The sequence below is a fragment of the Elaeis guineensis genome, chromosome 5 (assembly GCF_000442705.2).
Source record: "Elaeis guineensis isolate ETL-2024a chromosome 5, EG11, whole genome shotgun sequence".
In the NCBI taxonomy this organism is placed as follows: domain Eukaryota; kingdom Viridiplantae; phylum Streptophyta; class Magnoliopsida; order Arecales; family Arecaceae; genus Elaeis; species Elaeis guineensis.
In genome coordinates this window covers 29,159,430-29,176,994 of record NC_025997.2, presented here as the reverse complement: position 1 = coordinate 29,176,994, position 17,565 = coordinate 29,159,430, and the positions used below count along the sequence as shown (strand labels likewise).

Here is a 17,565-nt window from a genome sequence, read left to right as displayed (position 1 = left end):
GGGTCGTGTCCTTTGGGGGTTAGACGGTCAAAAAGGTAGCCTCCGAGAATATGGCCGCGTGCATTGAAGAAGACTGAAATTATTGCCCAGTTGGAGTCAATGGAAGTGCCTTTGTGTTTTCTAAGGCGTTGGGTGGAGGCGTGGGAGACAAATGAACCGTTGTTTTCTCTGCAACCCCTCTTTTTGGTTTCAGCACCCCCCTCTTTTTGGTTTCAGACAGTAGCAGAAACGCTTATCAGATATTCTTATTGGATGAACAACTGGGGGATCTGATCTTATTCCCGAAACACCGATCAACACATTACCATTGACCGATAACAATGATGAACAGCTGATCTAGCATACTTTTAATTATTCGTATCTATACATATGTAGTTCAATCGAGCTGGAATCAATCAACCAACTCAGCCCATCTTAAAATATTTAGCATTCAGTCCGAAAGCTGAAGCTGTATCAGTTTAGTAATTGATCTGAGACTTTATCAAGCTTGATCGAGCCAAAAACAAGCTGCTCTTGAAACAGCTTTGCTTATTTCAGACAGCGGGTACCACTCATAAGGTGCTTTGAGTCATGACCTGCAGACCAGCATCTAATTTAAAACACTAAAAAAGGAACTGAAAACAGCTATGCCTCACGCGATACTACAAACGACGTCTGGGCACTGTTTTAGGTTCCTGAAAATTCTCATGGATCTACTAGAACAGAACCCTCATGGACTTGCAGTTGTTATTCTTATATTTAGGACCTCCAATAGGCATGTGGAAACATAATCGCCTGCATAAAGAGATCTATTGATTAATGAACACAACCCAATTACAATAACTGTTAATGATCTGTACATCTACCATCTGCAAGTATTAACAAATCTAGACAATTATACTGCTATGCTGCACAGCTAATCCTAATAGGCACCGAGCATGGACAAAGATGAAGGAGAGGATGCGGTACCACAAATGGATAATTCGTGCTACCAGTAATACTTTTATTATGCATTGAATCGATGCATTTTTGCTGCTATTTAAACACATGGGGAGTAGCCACGTCCAACTCAGAAAGAGTGGTGCTCTTTTGTACAATTCCCGATACAAATTCAATAGAACTACTGAAAGCATACAGCAGCCTATCTCACTGCTCAGTCACCTTGCCATCTTTCTCCAACCTGAAAAATAGCAAATTTAAGCAATCAGCATGCATCCACATCAACACATGCACATTAAGCCCCAAGGGTTGTATTTTGCTGGTTTCTTTTGGAAACCAAGACTTCAATCTTAATTACAAACAATGGAAGTGAATATATTTGCTAAGCCACTGCAGCTGTGTACAACCTAGGAAAACATGCCATTAGTCCAAGTCAATTATATTGCTATTTGCACACTAACAGCATTAGTTTAAATTTGGACTTGATGTGCGTTTTAAATTCATAAATAATGCTTTTCATAACTTGAAAGTATTCTGATCTGAATCAGCCCCACAACCAAATGACTCCAAAATCAGCTCAGATATAAACCTTGAGAACAAAATTTAACATAATTAAATACTTATAATTGTGAATTGAACCAACAGTTTATCTTAGCAGTGAAAAGGTGTCCATTATATAATATTAAATGCATATGCAAGACATTATCAAATTTAAATATTGGTTTTTTTAGTGGTCTCAAATTATAAAATCATGATGTCTTGTACGAGATCTTGGTTTACATAGCCCACTATTAATGGCAAAATTTGATGCCAATCTAATGCAAAGTACTTATCTGGTCATTAAAAATTGTCCATTTCATCATTCAAGCAAAAATAAAATTTCAAAAACATTTAATTTATGACTTTAGGCATTTTCAGCATTGAAAATCTTGCAAGAAATATGAATTCTCAATAAAGATGAGCTAGTATTATTATCGGGACTTGGAATTCTCAACTAAATGACCAAAAAATATTTCTCAACTAAATGACAGAAAAATATATTCTTACTACCATACGACATAAGGTTTAAAGCTCATATTTCATGCCTAAAACATAAATAAACATTTTTATTAAGAAAAACAAAATAGTGGCAATTTTCTATATTAAAATAGGTCATCACGTAAACAACATTAGCAGGGAGAAAAAAAAGTAAGGTCCCAAGGGTCATTGCTGAATACCATAAAAATTTGGTATTCCAGTGATGGCATTCCAACATTAAAATAAGAAATATTAATGTGACAAATGATTGTTTAAGTACTAACACAACAGAAATCAAGCATAAAGAAAACTTTAGATGTGAGCCGTATTCATGCTTTATTCGACAAAATCTCCATCACTTACAACTTATCATATGCTCATATCTGCTAAAAGTAGAAATAAATGTAATGATGACCAAAATTTGCAGTACCACTCTGTACCATCTGATATCGGTACCGAACCAAACTGACACTACCGTACCATACTGAACCGCATACTAACAATGCAATAGAATTTTACCAGTACAGGGTCTGGTACCAAGACGGCAAACTTTAATGATGACACTATTATTCATATATCTCCAATGATTGGAGATGAAATATCTTGGTGTCAAGCAGCCAGGCAGTTCCTGACAAATACAGAAAGTCACAGAAGTATAGAATTTCTTCAAGAAGAATTAACATATTTAAAATAAAAGTGGACCTAAAAGAAATGTGTTGACATGGGGATCTAAGGGCTTTTCTAGCAAAATCTGGAGAGAGGATATAAGGGTTTTTTTTTTTTCCCCTGAATAAAGAATATATTGATTTTGTCCAAGGAAGATTAGATGGAAAGTGATTTTTGGTCTAGGAGTGTACACGTACTCCCTGGACAGGAATTTTATTTTCCTTGATTCTTTTTGAGTGGCTTCTCCTCTTCTATCTTTTGTTCTCCTTGGGCCTTCCATCACCATATCATCTTTATTTAAAATTTAAAAAAAGAAAAAACTCTCTTCCCATCTCTCTGATTATGAATGTATTTTACTTCTTATCAAATCTTAAAAGATGTTATTCAGTGTAACTGCGTGGAATGGAGTTTTACCTGTTGGAGCGTTGTCTGAAGACCAAAAGCAACAGGGACCCCACACAAATATTCCTGCTCCCCACCTTATGTTAGCAATAATAATTGAATATTTAACAAATTCACTGTCAGATAAAACAAACATATGGCAATTAATAGAGTGTACGATAAATCTAGAAGATTAAAATGCAAAAAGGGCAAAAAAATCATATAATTCCACTTCACATACCTCTTTGGGAAAGGTTAAAACACATGAGCTTCATGTCAGAGAACCTCCATACTAAAGGTCTTTATACACTCTAATTGTTCCGTACCAGTCTGCTTCATCCCAGATCACATTATTCTGATCCTGGGTATGAACAAGCCAATAGAACAACCTATAAAGAGAAAATAGAAAAGTAAAATGCAAAATTATTAGCATCATCTATAGCAGTTGACCAGCAAATTTATAAAACAGCTTCTTTGACATTTTTATAGCTTAAAGACAGGAAAAAGAATAAGATACTCAAATTCTGAAAACATTACATACCATGACAGGTCACGTTAGTCTGTACTCAACTTTGTGGCATTTTAAACAAGGTGATATTGGGCATTTCATAGTAGACAGAGCTTAATGGAAAATAATTCATGCATGCACCACTTCCCCACCATGCTTCCACTGACAAAAATTTTGAATCCACTACAAAGCAAGTGAAACAACCTTGTCTACAGCAGTATCTCCATCTTGTTGCTGAGGCAGGGTAATAAGAAATGCATTACACCTGTCAACTCTCTATAATTGATGGGGCAAGGGACAAAAAATAAGCCCTTCTCCATGCCTAAAACATCATAGGCCACAGAATATTTTACAAGGACAGCAAGCTGATCTTTCTGTACACATTCTACAGGAAGTGAGGCTGAGATCCAATCCCTTCTGTAAGAAGAACATCCCATTGTAGAAGTGAGATTGAAACCAATCTAGCATTTTCACCCCATTATAACCAGCATAGCAGAGGATAACACAGAAGAACATGATCTCTTGTTTCTATTCACAGGGACAATGTCTGCTCTATCTTTGAACACCTAACGACCAATAGACTCCATTGATAGCCGCACAAGTCGCAGTAGTCCTTCTACATTGTGAAAGTTGAAATTGAGAACATTTCTCACAGAAGACATGGCATCAGCCCTGTCCTTTTCCAGGCTGACACTAGCAGCTGCAATAGCAATCTGTGATTTCCTAGTCGCTTCAAATGCACCATTTAGATCGTTTGTCTGCAGTCAAATTTATTTATGACACGTTTAAATAAATTAAAGATAAATATCATCCACATCTTTTATACGAGAAAACAGCAGAACACATGCTCATATGTATTAATACAAACAAAAAGCCTGACCATACTATCCACATTCAGTTAAGCCAATTAAGGAAGTATTCTTCCTGCTGATTTCACAAAATCCTAAAATTAGATGAATTTTCTTCGTGACTACACAAAAGACACCAAGCATAAACATACATATATCCTGGAGGGCATGAAAATGGATATAGACATGGATATGGATATTGCAAGATATGGATATCAGGAATATGGCAAACCCATAGGAGGATACAATACAGCTAACTAAGATATGATAGCAAACAAATATACAACCTCTGAATACATGTAAAAATCATTCATAAAGCATAACAAGTTATTGTGGTAGCACAATTCAAACTCAATATAATAACATCAAAATCCACAAATTCCGTTGTTTAGTCACCATACATATCCAGAGAATAACCCATAACACATACAGTAACATCACAATTGCAAACTCTAAACTTAACTGTCCATCATTAAGAAATAAATATTGATCCCAAAATAAATAAATAAAGCACTCCCTCTCTTCCTTGGAGGTCAACAAAGTATACCAACATCAATATCCAATACATATCAGATAAGGAAACAGCATGCAATTCAAAGTATCAACACATCCTAACATAAATAAATAAATAATGGCACTCCCCTTCTTCCCTGTAGGTATCTACAAAGTATTCCAACATCAGTATCCAAACCATATCAGATAAGGCAGCAGCATGCAATTCAAGGTATCAATGCAGCCTAACATATATCAAAATTGTAAGGTCTCATCCAACTTACTATAGCAAGTCAGACTCTTGGAAATGAATCAACAAATTGCACAAAGATACACCTACTAACAGTCAACCATAAGATGCTGCTAACTTCCTAAAATGTATAGCTTGTGAGTTAATAAGTTTGTATTCTCAGGCTGTGGGTGTTTGTGGGTGCATTATTGCCATTGTCCTTTTTTTTTTTTTTGTAGTGGGGGGAGGGCTAGTATGATTTAATAATATATTACCAAGTAGCAGTTATATGCCTATTTCACATCCATTTAAACTTGATGAAAACTCAAAGTTAGCAAAACTTACATAGCTGAGCAAGCGCATAATGTGTGGATGATTGCGAGCAGCTACAACATGGGTGCCAGCAACCTGAGGAGAACTAACACCCCTGGCTGATGTTGCCTTACCTAATGTACCCTGATTGTTTAGATTATCAACATCTGAAGCAGAAGAGGATGGCGACTCTCCTACGACCAAAAATGGACATTTGTCAACATCCTAGCAATGACTCTTCATTAACCACATATAACAGGCATAAATGGAAATAATGTTCGGTAATGGTTGTATGGAACGAATGCAGAAGGAAAACCTTGACAAGCAGTCATATGGTACCACCAAACCATATCTAAGAGGGAAAAGAATGCACATTCATACATGCAACAATGTGATACCATGCATGACAATTTTTTATTGATAATTTTTTTAGAAAAAGAAGATTTAACAATCAACAAAAGAATATCAAAAGAATATATCCTCTTAAAAACTAGATCTTTGGCAAATTAATGGATTCTTTTATCCATTAAACTCGAAGGAACTAAGCATTGATTAGGACTAAGCTTTGTCAAATTCATTATGTATTCCATGAAATCAGTAAGAACCAACAGCTCACTACCCCTCTCCAAGCAGGTTTATGCATCCATTTCCACCGAAAGCAGATTTCATCTACATTTAAATTACATTATCATGAAAATTCACAAACACCTAGACACTACTATCTCCATCAGCAAAAAAAACTACTTAAAAATATAAAATAAACATACTTCCACCGGCCTATAATTGAAGACAGTGAAAAGGTTCCGCCAGTTCCCCAGAAAGGATCCAACAAATAATGACTCTATTCACAAAGGAAACTGACAGTATGATCATTCCCTCAAGGTAAGAGCATTTGTGGATGGAACTTCACAAATGAACCCTCAAGATCACAGTTGATCAAATGTAAGACATCTTACATTTTCCACCTTTTGTTCAAGCAGAGGAGATCCTCATAGCACAATCTACTCATTCACTCTAGTTTTTTGCACAACTCCAATAGAGCTCCAGTAAATGGTTTGTTAAAAGCATTAACTGGAATGATCAGTATTTAAGTCTATAGTTTAGCCAACAACTACTATTAAGTATAAAATCTATGTGGTGTTTGCCAAACAAAACATAAGACAAGTACAGTAAATATTGAAACCTTTAGACCCAAATCCCAACAATTGCTGCAGATCTACTAACCTAGCTGAAGAATCTGAAGAGCTGTTTGTAATTCATGTTGATCTCTGCTTGCACTGGGAAACTTGAAGTATGCAGATTTCAGATATGCCACTTCCACACACTTGTATGCTAAAGCAGCTGCTGCCATTTCTTTGCATCTCTCATATTCATGGGCACAAAATCTGATAAAACAAGCATCAGCCAAATAAAATAATTTACTGAAGATAAATATTTATGTTTCTTTATTCACATGGGAAGTTTAGATTTCAGCAAAAGAGTATGCAGATTATGATAGTCCAGTTCTTCAAATTGATAAGTATAGTCCAATACTTCAACTTGAATACGAACGTGGTTGAATGTCATGAAGCCATAGGTGCTCTATTTTCTATTATCTGCTAAGTTAAAAATTTTCCATTATTGTGAACATCAATGTTCCAAACCTGTCCAATTTGACCAGGTCAGCCTGCACCCATCACCCACAAGCCAAAATGGGTTGGACCCGCAAAATAAAATCCCATATGAACTGCTTTTTGAATCACCATCCCGAGCAGTCCAAACATGCGAACCACCCAGTCTTAATGGCTGATGCCCACACAGGTCTGGTGACAGACTCATGGAGACAAGATACGTAAAAGAAAAGGAAATGGTTTACCTTTTTTATGCCCCCTTTTCCCCATCCCAGTTATAGTGCTTCTTCACATCCCACTCTAAAGCACAACCCCTAGGTTTTCTAATATCTCAATTAACGGTTCCAAGTGGGGGTTATTTGCCTTGATGCCAGTGTAATACACTAAGAAGATAACTAAAGTTGCTTCTAGAATCAACAAAAGTTCCCAGCTAGTCATGGTATATTTGAGGTTTCTCCACCAGTTCTCAAAATGGCTTTAGGTATTAAAGATGACGATGGTGGTGGATTGGAATGACTTTAGAGATCAGAGGGGATACTTGGGCCCTATCCAATTGTTCCTCTTCCAATTGGCTGATCAGACGGATAATCTCCAGTCCAAATTTCACTGGTAGAGATCTGGTTGTAGCTGGCTAGGGGATAGCTCTTCTCTTTTTGTCCTCAAGTGAATGCCAGGTTTGGCTCTCTTCTGGATTGAGACAAGATGAGATGAGTGGCAAACAAAGGGCAGGAAGAGATGGCAGGGACTAGGCTTAAGAAGAGGATAATGCCATCCAAATGCAGAATGGTCAGTGACACAATCAAATCAATGACCGATGAAGTGGCCATCAAAGTGGTTCAGTCTGGATCGCCAGGTTCAAAATATGGGTCAACATGCACCAGGGAATATCTTTTTCCTACATCCTTGATATCAAAAAGGTTAAGAAAATGTTACATATTATCAAACCAGTCTCCATCTCCTGCCAAAACCTTGATCTGTCTCATACTCCTGTCTTCATCAACTACAACTGGCTATGTCATGACTGCGATCACAAAATGACCAACTTCTCTTTATACCAGAAGGAAGATTATGATGTTAGACATCACTAAACCAATTATCAAATAAAAAACCAATTCTCATGGCTCACATTTCCATTTGAAAAGTTATTGGCCTTTTGGCCTATCAAATTAGAAAAAGAGGCCAAGGTATAAGCTTCAATATAGCGCATGATGATGCCATAAAAATATGAACCTACTTTCTTAATGATGATGGTGGTCATAAGATCAGCTGATCATCTTTGTTATATTCAAAAGGTACTGATGGTTCTTGTGCAACAGGAGCAAAAAAAAAAAAAAAGAAAAAGAAAGAAATTCAAGATCATGTCTTGCTTCATATCCTTGTCGACAAAAAACCAAATGTGCACACACCCACATTGAGATTTCTATATTAGGCACTCCAAGTATACCAAAACCATAACCATCAAGCACTTCCCAACAATTTTTTGTTTTTCAAAAAAAAAAAAATCTTTAATTGCTAGTAATATTTATTGAGGGCTACATATCCTACATCATTTCAAGTTTTTCTAAAATCTTCACACAACATCCATCCATGATATCTCCAATTTTCCCTCCTCTTCCTGAATATTTCAATGCAACTTCAGATACCTTTTCTAGTCATGCTTCCTTTGATCTGCATGGCAACCCCTTGTCCTTTCACATGTCTGTGAATATTTCAATGCAAATTCAGATAGTTTTTCTAATCCAGCTTCCTTCTATCTTCATGCCAACCCCTGTACTCCTTTCCTCCTTCATGCCAACCCCTGTACTCCTTTCCTCCTTTTAATGTCCATCACTTAGCCCAAAACCACTGCGACTCTTTTCCTCCTCAAATAAACTCATTCCTCACCCCCATCATTTCTAGACTTCCAAGATTACCTCAAAAATTCTCATATCTCAACATTCATCTTGCAAGCTTGAAGCCCTGGACCCCCTTTTATTCCTGACCTACACAACATTCCTAGCCCTATCATCATTTTATTGAAAAGGCATTGGGTTGCCATCCACATCCTTCTAGATAATGAATCTTAGAAAATAGAATTAACATTACATCATTTTCTAATAGGGCCTCAATTATATTTTCATTTCCAGCAAACTTGCATTTTATATAATATATTTTCTTTCACTTAATCTTTAGATCCCTAAACTTCCAAGGAATTCCGTAATGATTCCAAATACTTATAAATAACTTATTCTCATCAAATCAATTTTTATTATGTTGTCAGCAGTAATATATAACATGGGCTTAGAGCCAAACTTTGGTGTACGCAGACCGCATCTATAAATTTAATTGTCCCACCACATCTACTTTAAGGATCAATCCCCATCTCTCCAGTTAGTTGGCTCATCAGGTTTTTGCCTTTCCCAAAGGTGATATGCAGAATTATTTCTGTTTTGAGCCATACATTTCCTTATCACAAAAGGATTATTAATGTCCTAGACAAGAAAAAGAAACTAAGTGTGAAAGTTGACAGTAAAGAAATTTCCATGGATACCAGAAGTAAAAAAAAAAAAAAAAAAAATCTATGTGAATATCCGAAGAAAAGACCACTGCCTCCCCACCTTCCTTGCCTGCTAGTGAAAGATAATAAAGAATTTCGAGAATATTCAGAATAAGAAGTTGCTACTTGAAATCAACAGTCTAAATGGTCCATATATGGGCAAATTTCTTGCTCCCAAGCATTTGACACATCATGGATTAACATTCGAATCACAAACAATATCAAGCAAATAATTACATCTCTCCTCACATTGTCCACACTTAGACAAATATGGAAAACAGGTGGCACCAGCAAGGCATACCTTGTCAAACCCTGACTTTATTATGAAAAGATTATTTTTCACTTAATGCATTTAACATAACTTAAAAATCCCATCTTGTCTAACTGATCATAACAGTGAACAATGTCTTCATGATCAAGTCATGACAACACATTCAAAATCAGGAGCTTCTTCATGTTTGATGCATGTAATAAACTGATCCTAATGATGCATTAGTATTCTTATCATTACCTTTAAGCACTGGTATAGCAAAATTAATGACGTATTCCAAAAGTCCTTGCAAATGTGCAATCACACTGGAATATTGAATATTAAATTTATTTGGGATGTTGAAACAGGTTTGGTGCTGACTATGAAATGGTGGTGCAAAAATATTGTTCTGTTAGTTTTTTTCAAGGGTTCAAAAGTTACAAATCAAAGACGTTGACCCTTTGTAGATGTTCGATCAGGAGGAAAAATTGAAGACCCAACCATAGAAGTTGCTAGTGCAATCAAAGTGGAAGACAAGCAATGTAAATGCAAATCAAATATGCTGATTTGCCATGAAGCACTTTCTGCTAAAGAAAGGAGACTGAAAAATCAGCATAAGCAGATAAAGGCATACAACACCATAAGGTTAAAACAGCTCACAGAAGCTGCAGCTAGGACAATCACAAAGTACACGATAGGCTTATGACTAGAGTCAAGAATAAAAGAGGCTGGCATGCAATAATGAAGTTTACAAACAATCTGATTTATGGGCTTTATAATAATAAAGTCACTTTGTTAATTGCCCAGTAACAAAATAGTATAGCCTAAAAAGTGATTTAACATGAAGTTTTAGCATACTCGCAGAGTTTTGCTGTTTCAAAATACATCTGCATTGCACGTGATGCATCCCCTTGTTTTGCACTATCAAAATTGAGAGGCTCCAAAAGAGAGGCATAATGAAGAAACTTCAAGGCTGCCTGAAAGTATAGGCCTGTGCTTTCAAGTTCTAATCCCTCACTCTGCAAAATGAAACATTTACAAGAACAATTGTAAAGAAACAACATGATCAGTAAGCTTCAAAGATGAGCAAATTAAATGAAATGATTATGCTAACCTTTAAACGATTAGCTGTATGCTTTAAATCTCTTGCTTCTTTCATGACAATATATGCAGCAGAATGACTATCCTTTCGAATTGGACTTGAAGTGTCAGGACCATTTGGGATGCCTTGCCTCAAACTATTGTGGTGCACCCCATTCTGGCTATCAGGCTGTCTGGATTCTTTGCCCGCCCTTGATGCATCAGCATTCACTGCATCATTGGAGGGTACTTCTGACCTGCTTCCCTTGACAGGTGAAGAGACTTTTTGAGGGCCCTGACTATGTGTTTCCTGTTTATCTCCAGAAGACAAAATTGAATGTGCTTTCCCTATTCCAACTGGCAGTTCCCGTTGATCAATTAGATCAGAAATATTGTGATCTGATGACTTTCCATCATTGTCAGAAAATGCTGGCTGTAGGTCATCATAGATATTGGACTTACCACATCTACCTCCGACAACTGCAACTCCTGAGCCAAGATCTTTATGCTGATTAGAAAGCATGGAGGGACCATGAGTATCCCAATGTTCTTGTATTCCATTATCTCTTCTACCTGTAGAACATCTTGTGGCAGAGTCCTTCCCCAAAAAATCTTTCTCATCATTCTGAAAATTGTAATTTCCATCCCTCAAATCTTCAAGATAAGTAGAATGCTGATGCGAACTCAGGTCAACCTTCTGTTGGCAGCTGCTGCCATTCTTCATAGAATATGAATCCTTGTTTTCAGTAGACAAACCAGAAACCTTAAGCTTACCTTTGTCCAAGTCTGATTTAGAGCTCCTCGGTCTCTCTTTGAACCGTGAAAAAGAGTTCTTGCCAGACTTCTGTTGACCAGAACCATTTACCTTGTGGTTTTTATTCAGCATATCTAAATCTTCAATATGGTCTTTACATGGATGTTCATGAGGATATTTGTAATCCATAAGACCCCTAGTACCACTCACCGCATTAATCTCTTCCAAGTCAATGACTGACAGATCATCATGGCTAACCCCTTTCAAGTGAATTCCATCTTCGGGTTTGCGACAAGATAATTGATTTGATTCTTTATCCTGACGATCAAATGATGCTCTCGTAAGATTTAAAACTCCTGACTCTGCTTCTCTATGATTTTCTATAAGTCGTTGTTGGACAGAACAAGCTATCTCCTTCCTTCCTTTTCCAGAGCGGTCACTTCCACCATCAGCTTCACTATCTGAATATCTTCTTGGGCTCCCCCGGAGAGAGGAACCAACATGTAAAGCATCATCCTTCACCACTGAGTTTCTTCTGTTAAAGAGCTTTTCAGTATTTGAATATCTCAATGGAGATGAAGAAACTGACTCTACTGGAGAGCCCTTTGTTTCCTGAAAGTTGGCTTTACTTTTGCGGGAGCTTGATACCTTTGAAGAACTTGAAGTAGCTGCTGTAGAAGCCTGTGCATAGGCCATGTCCCTCTTCAAGGGATCAACAAAGTCCAATGCCTGTCTAGATGTTTCATTCGCATGGAAAGGCCCCAACTGATGCTCTTTTCCAGTGGCATATCTGCCCTCATCCATTCCATCAGGTAGATGCTCTCTGCTAGCAGGCAAGACAATTCTGGTCAAGGAACCATTTTTATCAATCCTGCCTGTACTGGACCCCTTTCCCTCAGACTTTGAAACCCTACCCTTCTTTAACTTTAACATCTCAGGTCTTAAAACTTCATTAACAGTAGCCTGGACCTCCTGATTGTGCTGATCATCTTGCCACTCCTTCCGTTTTCTCTTCATGGAAGCAAAGTCCAGTTTCTCAGATTTTTCCACATCTGACGCATTGGTTTGTATTTTAATATCCCCATTTGGAAGATACTGACTTTCATTGTTCAACCTCTTAGATGATGCAGATAAACTGCCTTTCATCTCGGACTTCAAGTCCTTTGACAAAGAAACATCTGTGTTCTGGAGATTTTTTGCAATTATCTTAGCTGACAGACCATTAGCCATGCCAGAACCTGCTTTTCCAGATATATCATGGTCAGAATAACAATCTCGGACAGGATGACATGAGCCCTCTTTCTTGATTTTCTTAAATGCTCTAAAATCATTTAGATCAACCTCTCTCTTGCTCTTTGGTTTTGAATTTTTCTCACTTTTTCCAATAAAATCACCTGCAGTAAAGTATAAGAGAAACAATATATTAATGTTACTGAACCAAGTTTGCCTATTACAAAGAAATGAACATCGGCGCAATTAATTGTTGCCTGGTAGGTCTAACGCATTGAAGAATAAGAAGAAGAGCTCAAATTGTACAGGGCGGTACCTCCATTTGAATAGCAGCCAAGATTCTTATAATTCTCCTTTTGTTTGTGCTTTTGCTTCCCTGCAGAGAAGACAGTTGATTTGCCTGCATGGTCAAGACCAACTTTGTCTGACGAGCTTGTTTCAAAAGGATACTGGTTCGCATCATTCAAATTTCTACTTCTGTTAGAGGCTTGTAGGTTCCTATTCACGGGATTTGAAAATTGAATTGAACGATTAGGTACATTAGATGCATCCTTGGGTCCATTTTTTCTCTTCCCAATAGCAGGCAGACTTCGCATATTATTTTCAAATTTTTGATTGAGATGCAGAGCATTGGTTGAAGTAATGCTTGATGCAGCAACATTATGATGACCTTCCATATTAGCACCACTCTCAGGGACAGGAATCAAGTACAGTGCATGTAGAGCTTTTGTTGTTTCCTCCTCACTGAAATTGCAACTATTCATTCCAGGCCTATATGAGAGTTTCAGATGGTAATCAGTTAGAGAACAACATAAATCTAGAAGAATGAATGCAAAAAAACATCAGATGTTAGTTGCCAAACTTCAGAAAAAGGAACATTGAAAAAGTAATAATAATTAGAATATCATAGTAGATACTTAATATATAAATTTGTGCATAACAAAACAAGAAAATGGTAAACAAAATTAAGTTGACAGTGCATTCAGAGAAAAACTTACAGCCAATCAAGCAGGCTACATTGCCAGTTCTTGGGGAGGTGATCCGGGTTGGCACCATAAGGTAAGAGGCGCCATTGCTGGCAAATATCACAACATACCCAATGTTCATTTATAACAACAGGAGCATGGCTGGCAGCAGCTGCACCTGAATCTGGGGCATTGCCCATCGAAGGCATGGTTGTGGGCTCATTAACAGAAACATCAGAGGTTGGAGCATTATCAACCTTTTTATCACCTGACCTCCCCTTTGATGCTTCAATAGATGTAAAGGGATCTTTCTCCTGTTCATACTTCAGAACCTTGAGCTTATCTTTGCAATGTAAATCTGGCAAACCAGCTTCATTCTCAAGCTGTTCAGCATTTACATCACCACAAGACTCTTTAGATGAGCCCTTACTCAATCCTTTATGGGATTTCGAAACTTTGTACTTCTTTTCAAAATGGTTAGCTTTTGCATCAGAGCTTTTCTTCTTTTCTTTTAATGATGCAGAAGAGTAACCACTCAAGTTGTCCCTTGACAACTCCATTAGTGGTGCTGCATCAGTTTGGCTTCCCTTCAATTTTCTTTTTCCCTCAAATAACTGGTCCTTCCCTTGGAATATCTTCTCTCCTTCACAAGACGTAGCTTTCTGAGAAGAAATCTGTTTAGCTGGATTTGCCAGTCCAGCCATGTGCTCCTTCTTTCCCCTGAACATATTCGAATTGCCATTAACTAGATCATACCCTTTCTCAACTTTGCTGCCGTCTTCCCTTTGCAAATCAGATGAAGTACCCTTACTGCTACTTGTAATTCGTTCTTCCAAGGCCTTCTCTGCAATCACTGCTTTTGAGTTAGGTTTTCCTTTTGCATGTGCTGCTTCATTCTCTAAATTGCCAACTACATTATTTTCCATGCTTTCCATTGACTCCAAGTGTTTATCCTTAACTATATCAGGCACTGGTAGTCTCTCCTTTGCTGTTATCTTCTCATGTTCCTTTGAGTGATCCAATATTCTAGTGACACCTTTCACTGACTCCCTAACTATCTGCCTTTTAGCTTTTCTATCAGCATTCTTCGAACCAACTAACAGTGGTATATTCAAGGCATCAGAAACAAGCTTTTGTCCTGCTGCAGTTTCAATATCAATTTCCCTATCCAAAATTGTGCTTATGCTATCTTCGCATTTTAAATTCTTTTCTTCCATGGACTTTCCTTTCTTTTCATTGTAAACTTTGACATCTTTCACAGGCAGTGTCAAATCACTTAGGACTGCACACCTGTCAGGAGTGCCCTTGTACAGCATGCCAGTTTTACATTTTTTAATGAAAGAACTATCTTTCCCTGTCAACTGGAATATATTGTCTGGAAGAGGTGAAAGCAAGACCCCCCCAGGAAATGGAGAGCATGTCATCACCTGCTCCATTAAATTTATGAACATAAAAATCATTAGCTGATGCAAACTCTATGGCCCTGTTCTCTTTAATGGAAGACAAGTTGAAGGTCGTAGCAAAATTTACCTGGAGAATGGTCCACGGAGACTCAGGTGAGAGCCCTCCACTCACATCAGGGCTATCCTCCAATGATGAAGATGGAGACATGTCGAGGCCCAGACCGCTGTAGATAGCAGCATTATTTCTTGCCAAGATGTTGTCAGGGCCAACTTTAATGCGGACCTTTAATGTCTTCTGGTCACTTCCATTAACTGGTTTATTCAAGGAATCATGCTGGGGAATAGACTCCTCATTATTTTGTGTGCTCATACCCATGTCTTTTTTGCTCGAGTTCTCGCATGGTGTCATCGAGGCAGTGCTCTTTTTAGAGAGTGATGCCCCCATTTTGATGGAAGGAGTCTGATATGTTCCCTGTAGAGATACATAATGGTAATTATCAAGTAAAAGCTAGTCTAGTGAACCATTATATGTTTTCTTTTTCTTATAGGAACCTAAACTGGCACATAAATTAGTGCATGCTGAATTTGAATAATGTACCTCGAATGAGGGGGTGTAGGGAGATCTTGTGGCATTGTGGTTTGGTACCCTCGGTGGACTTTTAGGTTGAGACAGAATGGTTGGAGAACGCTGGTAAGTAGGCAAAAAAGACCCATATCCCCCAAACTTTGTCCCTGTTATTCAATCAATTTTTCAGAACCTCATCTCTGGTTACAACCACCATAAACTGGAAAATTGATACCATAGTGGAGGCTATATAATCTGACTTACCCAAGTTTTCCGCCGACACTCCACCTTCAAAATCTTTTTGGAAATGCCCCAATACATCTTGAATTTTTTCATCCTGGAAGCAAATGAAAGCCAGTTATGTAAAGAACCATACAAATGCACATAGAAAAGAAAAGCAGCACCACATTCTCAGTGAGAATTATAAATGTGAAATGCATGAGTATTCTGCATGCTTAAATCCACATGATCTTAAATTCGACGAGCAAAAGGCATAACTTTAGAGCTTCATGACTAGGCAGTTTTCAGAGCCAGAATTCAGCCAAAAAATGTGGTTACAGTTCAACTATAACACATAGCAATTCTTCAACATGCGCTGGTGAACTTAACGAGTTCTGAAAACGAATTCTGACTGTAATTTGTGTTGCTAGATAGATGGAAATGTGGCATTCAATGGAATTTGGAAAAGATCACAATTTTTTTCCACACGCAATGTTGTAATTCCACTGATTCCCAAAATTATGCTCCAGAAAATGACATGAGCAACCAATTTCAAGTACTCAAATAGCCAGCTCAAACAGAAATATAGAAGCGAGAAACGAAAAAACTGTGAAGGGGCAACTTTTTCAAATACAAACTTCAGCCAAACCTCGTCAAAGCCATGAAACTGTCAGTCCTAATAAAACGAAAGATCCAAACTTTCTTCTGAAAACAAAATAAAGCACGACAGGGAGACCAATCGAAGGTCTTACGATGTACGAGAGGGCGATGTCGGGGTCGACGCAGGAGTCGTCCTCCCCCTCCTCCTGCTCAGAGCACGCCTCTCCTTCTTCGAGCTCGTTCTCCTCCATCCCCCCAAACCCTAAGCCTACCCCCTTCCTCTCTTCATCCCTCCTCCTCACCGACAGCATCCAATCACCCCTCCCCCCAATCCGCACCCACCCCGCCCCACCACCCAACTCGAGAAACCCAGCTCAAATCCCTCTCCCTCCGCTGCCTCCCGGAACCCCACAGCCGGATTCCAAAACCTAGAATCGCTCCCCGATAAGGGCGAGTCCAGCGGGGCCAAATCAACACGTCCCTCCGCCCCCAAAATCCTGCGGCGAAGGAGAAGAGATTCGGCGATCGAGAGATCTCCGAGATCGATTTCGTGGGGGAGCCAAAAGACGGCGGCGAGATCGCGAACGCGACAAGCCCCGGAGGGTTTTCTTCCGATATTTTTCTTCCTTGGCGTTCCGCTTAGACAGAAGCTCTCTCTCTTCTTCCAGAGAGGAGAGGAAGAAATAAAAATAAAATAAAATGCTTTTCTCTCTCTTTCTTTTTCTTTTATTTAGGGCAGTCGGGAGACAAAGCACACGCAGCGATCTAACCAGAAGACCCTCGGGGCCGAAACGCTCCCGCTTCAGGTGGAGCCCAGCTCACTGCCGAATGGTAGAGCGACACGTCACCGCGCAGCTTTCTTCCAAGATAGAAGCTTGCAGGTTCGTGATCTCGGTCGGGAACGGTCTGGATCGCCGGGCGGAAGGCAACGTCGCCAAAAATGCTTCCGTGCCCTACCATGAGCGAAGCGTATCCACGTGTC

General features: G+C 38.5%; 1 protein-coding gene across 1 annotated transcript; it reads right to left on the bottom strand.

Moving 5' to 3' along the window:
• Nucleotides 1-759: 759 nt before the first annotated feature.
• On the bottom strand, nucleotides 760-17,305 carry LOC105045251 (cysteine-tryptophan domain-containing zinc finger protein 7). The gene is made up of 14 exons (XM_010923470.4): nucleotides 16,736-17,305; nucleotides 16,029-16,101; nucleotides 15,798-15,931; nucleotides 15,327-15,671; nucleotides 13,830-15,223; nucleotides 13,148-13,602; nucleotides 10,882-12,995; nucleotides 10,626-10,786; nucleotides 6,596-6,756; nucleotides 5,405-5,565; nucleotides 3,524-4,248; nucleotides 3,224-3,371; nucleotides 3,016-3,119; nucleotides 760-1,159 (listed from the first exon to the last, which is right to left on the bottom strand). The coding sequence occupies exons 1-11, from the start codon at nucleotides 16,892-16,894 to the stop codon at nucleotides 4,057-4,059; spliced, it is 5,349 nt and encodes a 1,782-aa protein (XP_010921772.2). The 5' UTR covers nucleotides 16,895-17,305; the 3' UTR covers nucleotides 760-1,159; nucleotides 3,016-3,119; nucleotides 3,224-3,371; nucleotides 3,524-4,056.
• Nucleotides 17,306-17,565: the final 260 nt, after the last annotated feature.

Bases quoted from the DNA above. Each gene is read 5' to 3' on its own strand.
- LOC105045251 (XM_010923470.4), bottom strand. From the start codon at position 16,894: ATGCTGTCGGTGAGGAGGAGGGATGAAGAGAGGAAGGGGGTAGGCTTA. The intron at 16,102-16,735 runs GTAAGACCTTCG...ATTTGCTTCCAG, and splicing joins ACATCGCCCTCTCGTACATC to GATGAAAAAATTCAAGATGT. The intron at 5,566-6,595 runs GTTAGTAGATCT...TTTTGGTCGTAG, and splicing joins TCTTCAGATTCTTCAGCTAG to GAGAGTCGCCATCCTCTTCT.